This window comes from Mastigoproctus giganteus, chromosome 9 (assembly GCF_048544385.1).
Source record: "Mastigoproctus giganteus isolate SK-2022 chromosome 9, ASM4854438v1, whole genome shotgun sequence".
Lineage (NCBI taxonomy): Eukaryota > Metazoa > Arthropoda > Arachnida > Uropygi > Thelyphonidae > Mastigoproctus > Mastigoproctus giganteus.
Genome location: NC_143583.1, coordinates 5,396,515 through 5,412,363, shown reverse-complemented (window position 1 = coordinate 5,412,363; position 15,849 = coordinate 5,396,515). Strand labels below are relative to the sequence as shown.

General features: G+C 34.7%; 1 protein-coding gene across 1 annotated transcript in view; it reads right to left on the bottom strand.

The window, feature by feature from the left end:
• Positions 1-7,587: 7,587 nt before the first annotated feature.
• The window catches only part of LOC150080036 (uncharacterized), a 60,765-nt gene continuing 52,503 nt past the window's right edge, over positions 7,588-15,849 (bottom strand). The window contains exons 5-6 of the mRNA XM_090381649.1: positions 13,612-13,768; positions 7,588-7,701 (exon numbers count right to left, since the gene is read on the bottom strand). Of these exons, the coding sequence (XP_090237775.1) occupies positions 7,630-7,701; positions 13,612-13,768 (229 nt within the window). The 3' untranslated portion in view covers positions 7,588-7,629. The remainder of the gene's footprint in view (positions 7,702-13,611; positions 13,769-15,849) is intronic.

The following is a 15,849-nucleotide window of genomic DNA, read 5'->3' as shown; positions in this document are numbered from 1 at the left end:
GCTTTTTTCTTTTCATCAGATTTCTTTGTAGCAAGCAAGCATATCATTCACACCTCTGTTAACTTTTAAGAATCGTTCACTGTCAGGATCCATCTTCTCAAACCTTGTCAATGCCGTTGCAATTTCACGAAATGCCATTGCCATCTCTCTGGTGATGAAGTGTCTCGGCTCCTCATTTGGTTCATCTTGAGCTTCATCAGCATTTTCTTCTTTCACTATCGCTGCCTGCAAGTCAATAAGTTCTTGTTAGATAATTCCTTTTCTTTCTCTATTAACATCTTTGGCATAAACCTCCAACTGAAGTAGCTCTGCAACCTTTACAATCTTATCTGAAAACTCTTCATATGATTTGTCCTTTACAAATCCTTTGAAGCCTTTTACGTGTTGTGGGCATATTTTCTGCCATGCGCCATTTAAACAGCTTTTAGTAATTTCTGCCCAGGCCTTATTAATGTTTAAGATGGTGTGGTAAATATTGTAAGATTTCCAATGTAAAATTTACATGGGAAAATGTAAAATTTTTCTCACTCTCTACTGCAGCAATGCCTGAGCAAATGTTGTGCATAAATAGTATGCTTTTAAATTTGAAATAACACATTGATCCATAGGATGGATGAGTGATGTCATGTTTGGTGGTAAATATGACTCTCAACATTTGAATTGAAATCATCTAGATGCATAGGATATCCAGGAACATTATCTAATGGAAGCAAAATCTTGAAAGGAAAGTTGTTGTCTTTACAATATTTTACAACCTCAGGAACGAAGCAGCATTTTAACCAATCCTCAAAGAGAGATATTGTTATAAATGCTCTCTAGTTCGATCGGAAATGCACAGGTAGGGTAGTTTTATTGATGCCCTTAAATGCACGAGGATTTCCAGAATGGTGCACAAGCAGTGGTTTCAATCTGTAATCTCCTGCTGCATTAGTCCCAAGCAAGAGTGTGGCCCTATCTTTTGAAGCCTTGAAACCTGGCACTGTCTTTTCCTCTTTGGAAATATATGTTCAATGCGGTATTTTTTCCAATACAGGGTAGTCTCGTCAATGTTAAAAATTTGCTGCGTTGAATACGCGCCTTAATTTTTTCCAATACATCACATACTTTCTCTGCAGCTGCAGAATCGGCACTGGTGACTTGGCCGCATACTTTAACATTGTGGAAACAAGCGCGATGCTTGAACCTATTAAGCCACTCATTGTTTGCCACAAACTTGGCTTGGGGTTCACTGTACTTATCCTTAATACCTTCATAAATACTTGTTGCTTTTGCTTGAATGGTCATTAGACTCAGGGGTACGCACACTGTCCTTTAAAATAATATTCATTGTTGAAGCAGAAAGACCTAATTCCCTTGCAAAAGATGACAAACTTTGTTTTGCTTCGTACTTCTTAATCATTTTCATCTTAATTTCTAAATCAATTTTGTTTTGTTTCCTGGCACTACCACCACTTGCACTTTCCGTTGGTCGCTTTCTCTTCATCATTGTAATATGTAAATAGGAATGAAGAGAAGTTTCTGAAAATTTGTTTTTATATGATTGAAAATTTCAGTGAACGGGAACACATTTCACCATAACATAAAAACTCAATTTTGGTATTATTACAAATGCAGTAAGATCGAGTTTACTACCCATTTATAATTAGATGCACTAACAATAAAGCCCAATAAACTGGAAAGGGCAAATTATTTTTATTGTTTTATGGTCGTAACCTCCAGAAATGTGCTTTAGAAAAATATTACAAAGGTGTTCAAAATTTATTCTTATAAGGGGAACATATGATAACGATGAAATGGTAGTGCAATTTTCATTATAAATATGACCTTTTACAGAGATAAATAGTTTAGAAATATACTGAAATTTTCAACTTCCAAGGAACAACAGTAAAGACAGTATGCTACTCCAACAGGATCTAGATAAGTTGGGCAAATGGGCTGAGAAGTGGCAACTGAAGTTTAACATTGTCAAACGCAAAGTACTGCATATAGGTAGCAATAACTGAAGAGAAACGTACCAACTGTGTGGTGCTACACTCAGGGAAGTCGAAAGTGAAAAAGACCTGGAGGTAATTGTGCAGTCAAATATTAAGTTTGCTGAGCAGTGCAGATGGGAAACCAGGGCAGGTCATGGAATCTTGTCAATGATATATAGGAATTTTGCTAGCAGGGACAGGGAGGTGATTATCCCATTATAAAAGGCAATGGTCAGGCCTAGAGTACTGTGTACAGGTCTGGAGGCCTCATTTTAGGAAGGATGTAGAGTTGCTAGAACGAGTACAAAGAAGGGCAACAAGATTGGTGAGGGGAACAAAGGAGTGCTCTTACCAAGAAAGGCTTAAGTTCTGCAAATTGCAGTGCCTGGAGAGTAGGCACCTGTGAGGTGATCTGATTGAGGTGTATAAGGCCTTGAATTGGTTGAGCAAGCTGAATGCTGAAGGGATTCTTCCTCTTGCTCAGATTAAGATTCTGAGGGGGGGGGGCACAGTTTCAAATTGAGGAAAGACAGTTTTAGAATAGATGTGCAGAAATCTACCCTTAGCCAGAGGGTAGTTGATTGGTGGAATAGACTTCCATCTTTTGTTGTGGAAGTTGATAGCCTAAATAAATTTAAGGCTGAGCTGGACATGCATTTGGAACGAATGGAGGGGTGAAACGGGAGAGTTTTTTTTTTTTTGGCTGATGCTGCATAAGCTTGCTTTCTTGCATCGCATGCCTCTACTAATGCTAACGAATTACCAAAAAAAAAAAAAAAAAGAAAAAAGTGTTATTGGGTGGTTCCCATTACGATATTTTCACAATACCTCCATTTATCCCTACAGATGCAAAATACATTCCATAATTTTTTCAGTTTGCAATGGTCAGCAAAAACTTATGTAAAGTCAAATTTTCACAAGTCAAGGAGTTCCTGTACTCCTTGATCGTCCTTCAAATTTTATTAAATAATTTTTTTTAAACAAGGGGCTTGCACGAGTCCCTCCATCACACCCATGAGCACATCTCTACTTGAAGTTCTGTAACTCTTACGTCCTTGTGATTGAAGAGAATTTTTTGCATGAACTTATGTAAGTATTCCAGTCTGACACACATCCTCTTTTCTATTAATGGCTTTTTCTCTAAAATTTTATTATAAAATATCGGTGTAAATACACCATAGTGAACTTATAATGAAAAACTACACAAGTAGTGTAAAGGCATTGATTTAATTGCATCTCATATTGTGATTACCTCACGAGTTACCATATATTGCACTACCTTGAATAAGTAATGCTTCGCTAATAGAGAAGACGATTGATTGTTACTTATTCTCAGTGGGCACCACAACACACAACATTTTATGAATAAGGATTCTTTGAAGATCCTTCTGTGGGAAGCAGTATTTGTGGACAGTACAGAAGTAGAATTAACATACCATTCCAAAACATGCATACTTGGGTTGGATTTTGACTCTTCCATACTGTATGTCTCTTTAAAAATAAATTTTCTGTTTATACTTCAAGATGTATACATAAAGTCGGGAGTTCACAAGACAGAGAGAGAGAATAGAACAGCACCATATTTAGTAGTCATGTAGGCTTGCACTGTTGTCACTAAAAGTCCATGTATTTCAGCACCAGTCGTAGCAGAGTGGTCAAGTGCTCGCACTTGACCACCTGCTACGATGGCTGCCTAAAAATAAATTTTTTGTTTATTCTCAAGAATGACCAAATAGTCAGTGGGATTCACAAGATCTCTCTCTCTCTCTCTCTCTCTCTCTCTCTCTCTCTCTCTCTCTCTCTATATATATATATATATATATATAGCGAGCAAATAGAATACGTGAACAGAATTTATAAATAACTAAACAATAGAATCTAGGAGCGAGAGAAATACTGGAAATACTAAAAGGAGAAGAGCTGATTAATGCCATCAAAAATAACATGATAAAACATTACATCAGTCTTAATATGTTAAAAGCAAGTAATAGATAAGTTAGTGGCAACAGAACGCTATACTAGCCATTACTGGTCCTTAGTTCAAACCTGGAAAGGATACATATAAATAGAATAAAGTAGAGAAAATAATATAATATAATAGATAAATCATAAAGGTAGAAGATAACATAGATAAGTATGGTATGTTAATTATAGGATATAGTAACACAATGAAAGGGACTTTTTCAAGGGCTAACCCTTTCAATGTGTCCTCCTATAATTAACTGAGCTATCAGTTTCTGATATCATCTGCCTGTTAAACGTTGCCGAATGGTGATAAAAGATATCATTGGGGTGGAAGGTTTAAGTTAAGGTTAAACAAAAAGAATTTTGTGGTAGTTAACAAAAAGAATTTTGTGGTAGTAAATAGGTGGAAATTTGTGGTAGTTAACAGGCTAGATGACTTTAGCCCGACCGATAGCTAAAACACAACGAAAAGTAGAGGCAATTGAGAACCAGTAGCATCTTATTAATGGGTGGTACAGTAGCTAAAGCTAAAAAAGGAGAACGGAAAAAGGGTTTAAGAATAGGGATAGTACCTCAATCCCCCTCGAATTGCTCTAATAGTTCATGAGGTAAGAAGAATAGAAAAAGACAGCACATAGTTAAAAGTAGAGGAGAAGCAATATTGCAATTGTACGTCGGATTATACCGGGCGCGTAACTACCCGTCCCTTATAGTAAGAGATCCTGGTATTTCAATAGCATAACATAACATGGCAAATTTGGATAAAATATAAATTAGATAAAATAAAGGAAGCGAAGGAAGACAGGAAAGGCTAGTTCCTAATCACTTACTTACATCGTGGTACTTGGTGCATAAATAGTAGACCTATCTCGATGATGAAACAAGAAAAAACCACGTTGTAGTGCACGTGTTAATTTATATATAAAGATAATAGTGGAAGTCAGCGCCCTCTTACTGACATGTAATTAGTTGTAGATTCATTATAATAGGCCCAAAAAGCCAAAATAATAATGGCGCGCCCTCTGGTATTATTAGCGTATAGCATGAAGTGGCGAAAACTAGAATAGGATGAGCGGTTCTCATAAAAAGCCAAAGAAAGAGAGAAAAAGAAAAAGAAAACGAAAGCTGGCTAAGGGGGGAAGCCAAGAATAAATTAATTACTACCTCAAGAACAAATATAGGTACAACTTTTTCAATGAGTGTAAGCTATATTAATTTTGTTCCTGAGGCAGTGCCTAATAATGTACATATATACAGGCTCTGTCGAAGCCGTCAACCGTAAATAATCCAGTAGGTACTTAAGCACAGATAATGTGGGTGAAACGTTAATTACGCAAAACACGCGATATAATATAATGGTGGTCAAAACTATTATGGAAAGTATTTAAGGCTATCAACATAGCTGTATGTAAGTTTTTAATAATAAAATGATCCGGGAATCCGTTATCAGATAACTTTTGTCTGAAATCGATAAGCGTGTTGATAATGTTGTTTGCCTTATTGCATATTTTAATTAATCTAATGCTTTGTGACACGATTATATTTTTATGGATTCTTAATGATATGTTTGAATGCCAGTTGGTGAGGCTAATAGCCTTAAATCCGAACGCATTACGTTTGTCGTAGACGTTAGTATCTATATTATTAGTGTGTACCTGTATGTTTATATCCAAGTATGTAGCTGATTTGGTGCTATCTGTGTTGGTGGCAACTATTTCTAATTCCGAAGGGTAAAATTTGCCATATTCAGTGAGAAAGTTAGGACGATCAAAGACAATTAAATCGTCAATGTATCTATATAGTGTTATTTCCTTGCTAATTTTTGTCTCAAAGAAATGCAAGTAGAGATTAGCAACCAGGCTAGAGCTACAAGCTCCCATGGCAATCCCTGTATTCTGTTTGTATATTCTAGTACCATTGTAGATATAGCTATTAAAAATACATATATTTATCAGATCATTCCAGTGTTGCTGCTTGCAAGGTAATATATTTTTATATTCAGTGTAATAGTGACTGAGTACGTATTTTAAACTATCGTGCGGGATACTAGTGAACAGATTTTTGAAGTCGTAGGTGCTTACATGTTCAATAGAGTCATTATTATGTTTTAAATATTCTAGAATTGGGTTATTATTGAGAATGACTCTAGCATGGTCAATGTTTTTAAAAATAATACTTAGTAATTCAACCAGCACTTTATGTGGAATTTTAGCGTAACTGTTCCTGCATGAAGTGATGAATCTAAAACTGATGGGTGATTTGTGAAATTTGGGTATGCAATAAACATACGGAAAATTAGTGTTGGTGTTGTTTAGTTTTAATTTTTTGTGTATAGCCAGTAGTTTTTTGGTGATGGTGGTACGTTTAATAGTCTCTACTTTGTATGTAGAGCTGTTGTTCAGCTCGTTTAGTAAGGTAGTGGTATAGAATATATATATATATATATATATAGAATATATATATATATATATATAGAATATATATATATATATATATAGAATATATATATAAAATAATATATATATATATATATATATAGAGAGAGAGAGAGAGAGAGAGAGAGAGAGAGAGAGAGAGAGAGAGAGAAAGAAAGAAAGAATACAAGAAACAGCATCCCATTTAGCAGTTGTGCTGGGTTGAACCATGGTTATTCAGAACATGGGTACTATACACCCTTCCTATCTGACCACATGGTTATGGCAATATTACTAAAAAGTAATGGTTGCCATAACCACATGCCGACCACAATGTTTTCTTTTTAGTGTTTTCCCATTCTTGTGAAGATATCTCTAAGATTCTTTCAAAGAAACTTATTGGCATCCACAAGTGAGTGCAGATTGGTTCTCTTGAGTTCATCGATGTTTGGCTGGAATACTGAAAAATTTGTTTTAAGGGAAAGGATCCTGTATAGGTGGACAAAATGAAATTTTAAGCCATCTTTATATCTTCTGGCTTATTATAGGAACAAAAGGAATAGTGATGGTTACTGCTTTAGTTGGGTTCTGTGATCTGTGGCAGAGTTTTTCTCATGTCATTTATGATTTCTGATATAAGAGTGTCTGGGTAGCCATATTTCTTTTGCAATAGTTTTAATTCTGCAAATCTTATTAAGACTCTTCCATTTGTATGTATATTCAGTGCCCTGGTGATATAGGATCTTATGACCCATTCTGACTCTGGTCAGAATGAGTGGAGATGGGCAGATTCTGTATTTCAAGATGATTCCTCTGTTCGTGGGTTTCCTGTATCCAAATCTCTTGACACTATCATGTCTAGTTAGCAAGGTATCAAGGAGCAGTAGTGTTTTGCCTCTTCTTACATTTTGAAGGATATGTTAAAAAATGCTGGTTGTTGAGAAGGTTCAAAGAACTCCTGTAGATCTTAATATCAGCCCAACTGTTTTTTCCAGTTTCTACATGGAGACCTCATCAAGTAGTGGAGAGAGCGGGAATACCAAAACAGATTCAAAGCACGTAATAATTGGGCAAGTCTACTGAGTTCATTGGACCTCTTTTGTAATTATAACTTAGAACCAATAAATGAAGAATTCTGCTCATTATTTACATGGTGAGAAGCATAGAATTTTACTTCTAATTTATAGTAAACATGCACGAATGCCTTCTGTGATTATTTGTTTTCATGACTGGGTTAGACTGTTTTTTACATAAATTTCCTGGAATAATTCTATTGTTCAAGTTTTAGTTAAATTTGTTTCTGTGGCTTTGATGACCTCTTCATAGGATGGGGGAGGCTCATCTGGAACCTGTTAAAATTTAAACATTATAAAAATTAAAAAGTGGCCTTAACCTATGCCTAACAAGTATATATATGAAACAGAAATAAAGAAAGGAAGGTAAATTCTATAAACTAGTAGATAACACAGAATTTAAAAAATTAGAAAACAAACTCATTTGCCACTAACCTATAAAAATGGTATCTACTTATTAACTGTTTCTACAGTGCATGGGTAGATATCACTCCCCCCCACGATAGTTGGACATCTGGAATAGAGATGCTGTTCCAACATATAAGATGTGGGTTGAATTATTTTTGGATTAGTACTCAGGCAACTAAGGCTGAGAAGCATTGGTGTCATGTCTTTAAACTGTATATGTTAGTTCTTTAGTATTAAAATGGCATACCACAATGTGTGGAAACAAAACTTAGGAAATATCTATTGTCAAATCAAAAATAAATAATTAATGAATAAAAATAAAATATCCCCTAGTTTTATATTTTAGCTACTTCTTTCAAAAGCTGTTTACACCTTGACTAAAGGTAAATTTTCTTACACCTAGTCAACAATTATTTTTTCTTCATTTGAATCTATATCCCCTTATTTGCATAATCCAGTCAGTTGCTAGAACTACCTGCTGCATGATACTTGCTTATTAATATAATCCATAGTGAAGTGCAGTCAGCATTCCTGCAATTGTCAGCGCAACTAGTCAACTCCCAGTGAAAGTTTCCGGACTGTCTCAATGTGTTGCAGCTTGGATATAATAACTATAAAAAATATGTACTATAATGCAATATAAGCTCTGTATAATCAATCTATTATAATACTATAAAATCCATTGATTGCAATATTAGCTGTGTATATTGCACTGTCTATGTATTTGCTGTGTACCCACATAGTTTTTTTATGTACTGAATGTAATGTGTACAGTTAATTGTAAGATTCCTCTGGTTGACTGTAGCGGGGATCGTGTCCTACATTTCTATGAATAAAGAATTTTATTATTATTATTATTAATCCAACCACGTCCCTAAATCATGCTACCTACTGTCAGTCACAGAGCCATAATACTTGGAAACTGCAAGTAAACAAGTTGGAGCACAAAAAATGTATTGATGTGGAATTTTATTTATTTTTAAAGGCTAAATTTTTGTTTCTAGTAAATTTAAAACACATTTAATTCAAGAAATAGCAATTGTAACCAAATTAATGAATAAGATTTAAATACAAATAATTTTGGACAATCACAAAGAATAGGTGCACTTCTCCATTTACAGAGAATAGTAATTGTATTTTTTTTTTACTTTACTTTTAGCATTAAACTAGACTAACATGACCAGACTCAACAGTTTCATTTAAGTTTTGTTAAAGAATTTTACAAAGGTAGACAGCTAGAAGTTAAAATTTCAAAGAAAAATACCTGCAATGGACAAATGCATGTTCACAAATGAAAACTATGAAACAATTCATTCTTTACATGTGGGGTATCTCCTGGCTGTTTGGAAATTTTTAAAAGCATATATGATTGTGTGGATGAATTCTTTTAATTAAAACAGTACATGGCTATTACTGAATTTAATTTCAATAAAGTTCTTGTTTTCAATAATGTGAATTAAATTCACTTTATTGAAAAAATGAACTCATTCTGGATTTAATTTTCACAGCTGTCAAAAAAGACAAAAGCAAAACTAAAAACACACAAAAAAAAAAAAAAAAAAAAGCCAGAAAAGAAAACAGTCTAAAAGGAATTTTTTTATTTGGTTTATAACATTATTAAAGGAATCTCCTATATGGTTCCATATCTTTGCCTCTTATTTGGGCAGAAGCAGCAGTGCGTAGCACACGCTTCTTGATTAGACCGGGGTTCAAGCCCGTGCCCACCAAATACGGAGGATGCGGAAAGGTCAGGGAATGACCACCGCATATCCCAGGAGCAGTATGGCCTTAGTTGCTAATGCTCCTAAAAACTAAATAATAACAAATAATAATAGCCTCTTATTTGGAGAAAAAAATAAAGTTCTTGCTTATATTCTGGTCAGTGGAGTTTACAATAAATCAACAGTACAAATGTTGATCGTATTTAGCACTCACGGCATAGAACCCCAATCCACCCAAAGAGCGTGTTCTACCACACTCTTGCTCCTGACCAATGCATTTCTGTTCCAGGGAACTTCTAAACTTCTGTTCCGGGAAAAATAATGGAGTCACTGGTTAAAGAAGTGATGCAGAATCACCTAGCCTAGACTGCAGTAATAGTTCAGACACAGCATGAGTTTGTTAAGGGATAGTCCTGTCTGACCAATCTGATTGGATACTATGATGTGATCACAAAGGAAATGGATGCAAAAAATAATTTTGATATCATATACTTGGATTTCAGGAAAGCTTTTGATACTGTTGCACATGGAAGACTGCTGTACATTATGGCATTAAGGGCAAGTTGCCGCAATGGATAAAGGAATGGTTCAGTGAGAGACGGCTGAGAGTGGTAATAAATGGACACTGCTCTATGTGGACTAATGTTATTAGTGGAGTCCACCAGGGTTCGGTGCTGGGCCAATTGATGTTTTGTGTATTTAACAATGAAGGTATATAGGCTTAACGTCCATGTTTGCAATGATACAAAGGTTGGCAGGGTTGTTAACAACAGTAAAGACAGTATGCTACTCCAACTGGATCTAGATAAGTTGGATAAGTTGTTGTTGTTCTTTGGTTTTTAGGAGCATTAGTAACTAAGGCATTAGTAACGAACAAATGGGCTGAGATGTGGCAACTGAAGTTTTAACACTGACAAATGCAAAGTACTGCATATGAATAGCAGTAACCCAAGAGAAATGTACCAACTGTGTGGTACTACACTCATGGAGGTGGAGAATGAAAAATGACATGAAGTTCTCTGAGTAGTGACGACAGGCTGCCAGAGCATGTCATGGAGTCTTGTCAATGATATATAGGAATTTTGCTAGCAGAGACAAGGTGATTATCCCTTTGTATAAGGCAATGGTCAGGCCACACCTTGAGTACTGCGTACAGGTCTGGAGACCCCATTTTAAGAAGGATGTAGAGCTGCTGGAACGAGTACAGAGAAGTTCAACAAGATTAGTGAATGAAGAAAGGGTTGCTCTTACGAAGAAAGGCTTAAGTTTAGCAAATTACAGTGTCTGGAGACTAGGCACCTGTGAGGTGATCTGATTGAGGTGTATAAAGCCTTGAATGGTTTGAGCATGCTCAATGCTGATGGGATTTTTCCTCTTGTTCAGAATAATCACCTGAGAGGGCATAAATTCAAATTGAGGAAAGACAGTTGTAGGATAGATGTGCAGAAATTTGCCTTTAGCCAGTGGGTGGTTGATTGCTGGAACAAACTTCCATCTGTCATTGCAGACACTGATAGCTTAAATAGATTCAAGGCAGAACTAGACAAACATTTGGAGTGAGTGGATGGGTGAAATGAGAAGGTTTTATTTATTTTTTTGTTTTTGGCTGATGCTTTGCTTTGGCTGATAAGCTTGCTTTCTTGCATCATGTGCCTTTACTAATGCTAATAAACCTTTTTCCCTAGTAGAGGAAAATGTTCCTACTCTGAGTGGTCTTCTGATTTCCCCCCTTAAATCTTGAACCTGATCAATGGCTTGCCTTTATATCTAGATTTGCCTCCAACCTAGAACAATGTCCTGATCTTCATAAACCAACAAATGGAATCTCACCTGGCACATTGACTGCAGTATTGATCTCAAGGGGGAAAAACTTACCACTGCCATTAATTCTACACCAGCTTTCACTACAGCAGGTGCAGATAGAATCCCCCAATTCATTATCAAATGTCTTGGTCCATATATTTTGGATCCCTTTCTAACTACTTTTAATGTCATTCTTTTAAGTAATTTCTTTCCCCAGCAGTATCTACCTTGTGAAGCATGTACTCAAAATTAAAATGTCTATTCTTATTAGGCATTACCAGCCAATCTCCAATGCCTCAAGTCTTCTAAAAGATACTTCTCCGTGATCTAACTAAACTTTTTCCACATCATCCTCCTCAAATCCATTAGACCCTTACTCGATCCACTTTGACTAACTGTTTAGCCACCACCAGCTCTCTATCCTCTCTGCATTTAAATCTCAAACAATGTAGACCTCAAAGCAGCTTTCGATTCTATAAATGTTCCTGCAATGCTGAAGCTACTTACAGACCATTATCAGATCAAGGGAGACACTCTACCATTCCTCACATCATTCCTTCAAAATAGAATAATCTGGTTTACTGTTCATTGTTCAAACTAAAAATACACCCAGAAAAGTCTGAATTTATGATATTCTCCTTAAAGAAAATTACTTCCTATATTTAGCCAACACTGTAATGTTCCTATCCCCATCGTCAATAAGCATACTAATCTCACGGTTGTTTTTGACCATAAGCTTTGCTTCAGTAACCACATGGACAAGCTGCTCACCGAGGCAATTTGACTTCGATGCAGTTCCAAAGAGCCTTTACAGTATATTAACGAAGTCACAACTACCAGAAAATATATAAAAACCATGGTATATTCTCCACTCTTATATGATGCAGAGGTATTGGTATCTGCTGCCCCTAGCACAATTAAACCACTTTGCACTGCTGAATTTTGGGCTCTTAAATGGACCATAAATTAAGTTCTACAAATTGCGGGATCTGGAGACTAGGCACCTGTGAGGTGATATGACTGAGGTGTATAAAGCCTTGAATGGTTTGAGCAAGCTCAATGCTGATGGGATTCTTCCTCAGATTCCACACCCGAGGGGCATAAATTCAAATTGAGGAAAAATGTTTGTAGAATAGATGTGCAGAAATTTGCCTTTAGCCAGCGGGTGGTTGCTTGCTGGAACAAACTTCCATCTGTCATTACGACAGTTGACAGCTTAAATAAATTCAAGGCTGAACTAGACAAACTTTTGGAGTGAAAGGATGGGTGAAACGGGAAGGTTTTTTTGGCTGATGCTAAATAAGCTTGCTTTCTTGCATTATAAGCCTCTACTAATGCTAATGTATAATTAGTATAAACCTTTATATAATTATTACCAACATAACTCTTCCTCATTTCTGATTTTGGAATATTCCACTACCTTTCTGATTGACTGAATAGATAATTATAGGTATAAGTGTCAGCTTAATTTTTGATTACCTTGTTTCATATTAGCTTTCCAAATGTCAAATTTGTTACTGTTGATCCAACCATTATAGTTGTATTTCATCCATTTAAAATTTATTAATTTTATTATTGTATTATATGCTAATTCAGAAGAAATAAATTTAGTGGAAGTAACTACAGAACAATAACAGAATCCTCCATCAGGATACTACAAACTCCTACGATCTATATAATAATTTGCTAATATCCCTCTGTCAAGAATGCTCTTTGAACGTGAATAACTCAAAGGCTAAAAAAGCTTTTGACTTGATTCCTTTTGCAACAGGTTTTTTTTAGCAGTAAAACTGAAAGGGAAAAAAAAAAAAAAAAAACAATTTGCAGGAAAATTTCCAAAAATATGTTCCTACCAATTTTAAAAATTTCAATTATTTACTGACAATTCTGTAATGGAACTATTGCTCAAGAGTTTCATTACGGTTTGGCAAAATATTCGCCATGGGTACACTAGAATAAATGTAATTTTATCTGTGCATAATTGTAATTTTTTTTAAAGGACTATATAGTCATACATGTATAAAAAATGAACAAAGCGCATTTTTAGTCATTTTTTTAAAATATATTTTATTCCCCAGTTTGTTCCATTGACACCATAGCTAGCAGTGAAGTGGGCCAGGGGAGTTTTTGTAATTACTTCAATATTAATCTTCATTTCTCTGAAAGTTTTGGTGAAATATTTGCCATGGGTATTCTAGTATAATATAATTAGACTACGAAATTCAAATAAATAATTAAATTTACAGTTACTCACTGTTTGTGTGATGACGGTTTCGTATGATGGTAATGTTCCATTTGAAGGTAAAAGGGGATCTGGACTACCACTAGTATTATTGCTAATTTCTCTCTGTGTTGTCCTCTCTTCAGTTGTAGTTCGTCTATTAATTATGTTCCACCAATGAGGCTTTCTCCTGTGTAAAATATCATACTTGTAAAACCTATACTATACACATATGTAATATACTACATATATAACATATATAATACATACATATTAGTAAGATTAATACCTTTATTAATTCAAAAGGTGTCAGCTCTGCAAGTTGCAGAGTCTGGAGACTAGACACCCGTGAGGTGATTTAACTGAGGTGTTTAAGGCTCTCAATGGATGGAATAAGCTCAATGCTGATGGAATCCTTCCTATTGCTCAGACTATGCACATGATGGGACATAAATTCAAACTGAGGAAGGATGGTTGCAGGATAGATGTGTTGAAATTTGCCTTCAGGTAGTGGACAGTTGATTGTTGGAACCAACTTCCACCTGTATTGTTGAAGCGGGAAGCTTGTAAAATTTAAGGAAGAATTAGGCATATTATTGGAGGCATGGACAGATGAGGTGGGAAGTTTTTTTTTTTTCCTCCCTTTTGGCTGCTGATGTTACATAATTTTGCTTTCTTGCAACATTTGCCACTACTATTATTAATACTAATAGACAAATTGTATATTAATTAACAGACAGACAATTTCCTAAACCTTATATTTCCATTTTATGAACTGAACACTTGATTTTAATATAGCAAAACCTCATAATTGTGGAATTAAAAATACTTACTTTTTTATAAAACTATGTTAAAAAATCAAAAACGCACTTCACTGAGTGTTGTTTCTTTGGCTGTTGTAAATTACATATGATTGCCAGGAAGCCACCCACACACACAGCACCCTTCCCTGCACTCAAAGCTCTAAAAGTTACAAAGCTTCAATAGATATTTCTTAAATATGACTCTGGACACACACAACTCACTCAACCCAGATATATGGTTGATCAATAAGTGATATCACAATGCTATTCTTGACTCACAAGAGCTACTGTTTTATTTTATTATTTTTAAATTTTACTTAACTTAAATGTTATGAGTTTAAATTTAAAAAAAAGTTCATACATATTAAATTAATTTTTAGACATCAGGAATGAATTTAAGCCTTTTCATATAATATTTCTTAATTTAATTTTCACTGTGCTGGATTTTGCTTATGAGTTTATTTTCCAGAAAGAAATGACATGCACAGGAATGGGTGCACTGTAAAATTTGTATGGAACATTTTTATTATTTTATTATTTTTTTTATTATAACTTTCTATTAGATTAATTCAACTAATTACCATCTGAAGTGATATAAATGCACATTGTTTATTTTTTGTATTTAAATTCTATTTTAGTTGTACACCTATTTGTAAAATTCTTCAGGTCTTTCTGTGCAGAGAATAATTTGTGCATCAGTTTCAATTCATAAAGAATATTATTATATTACACGGGACATTTGCCATAGCTTTCCAAAACCGTTTCCTAATATCAATCAAACTGATAGCATGAGTATAATCAAATAGTTCATTAATAACAAAACTCTGTATAGATGCAATAGCAGAAATCATTTAAGCAATTTCATTGTGTATGTGTTGGGAAATATACGTTTATAGTTGGGGAAACCCCCATGATGTATCACTATGTAGCACTTTAAAACTGATACATAGTACAGCTGCACTGAAAGTTGTGTTCATACATAATTAGGAACGGTGATGGATATACAAAGGTCTGAATTTTAAGAAAAGTTCTGATGTTTTACTGCTAAGAAATATGAACTAAATTTTCAATGAAAAATTTGAAAGTTACTTGAAATTTGCTTTATTTTTTATTTTTACGTATTTTACAAGTAGTTAAATTTTATATAAAAATACTGATAAACATGAATAAAAACAGAAATATTAAAGCTTCATCCATCTATCAAGTATTGAAGGTCACAAACTGGATTTCTTATAATTGGACTGGGTAAAACTTGGGTCATTTTGACTTTCTTATCCTTACATTATTAAAAGCTTCTATTTCATTTTTTTTTTTTTTTTTTTTTGAGCCTGCAAATTGGGCTGTATATACAGGGTGATTCACTACCAGTGCGTCAAACTTGCAGGAGGTGTACGGGGCACAAAGACAAATCAGAATCACATAGCATTGCAGGGTCCGAAATGCCTTCATCATGCAGTAGAGGACGTGA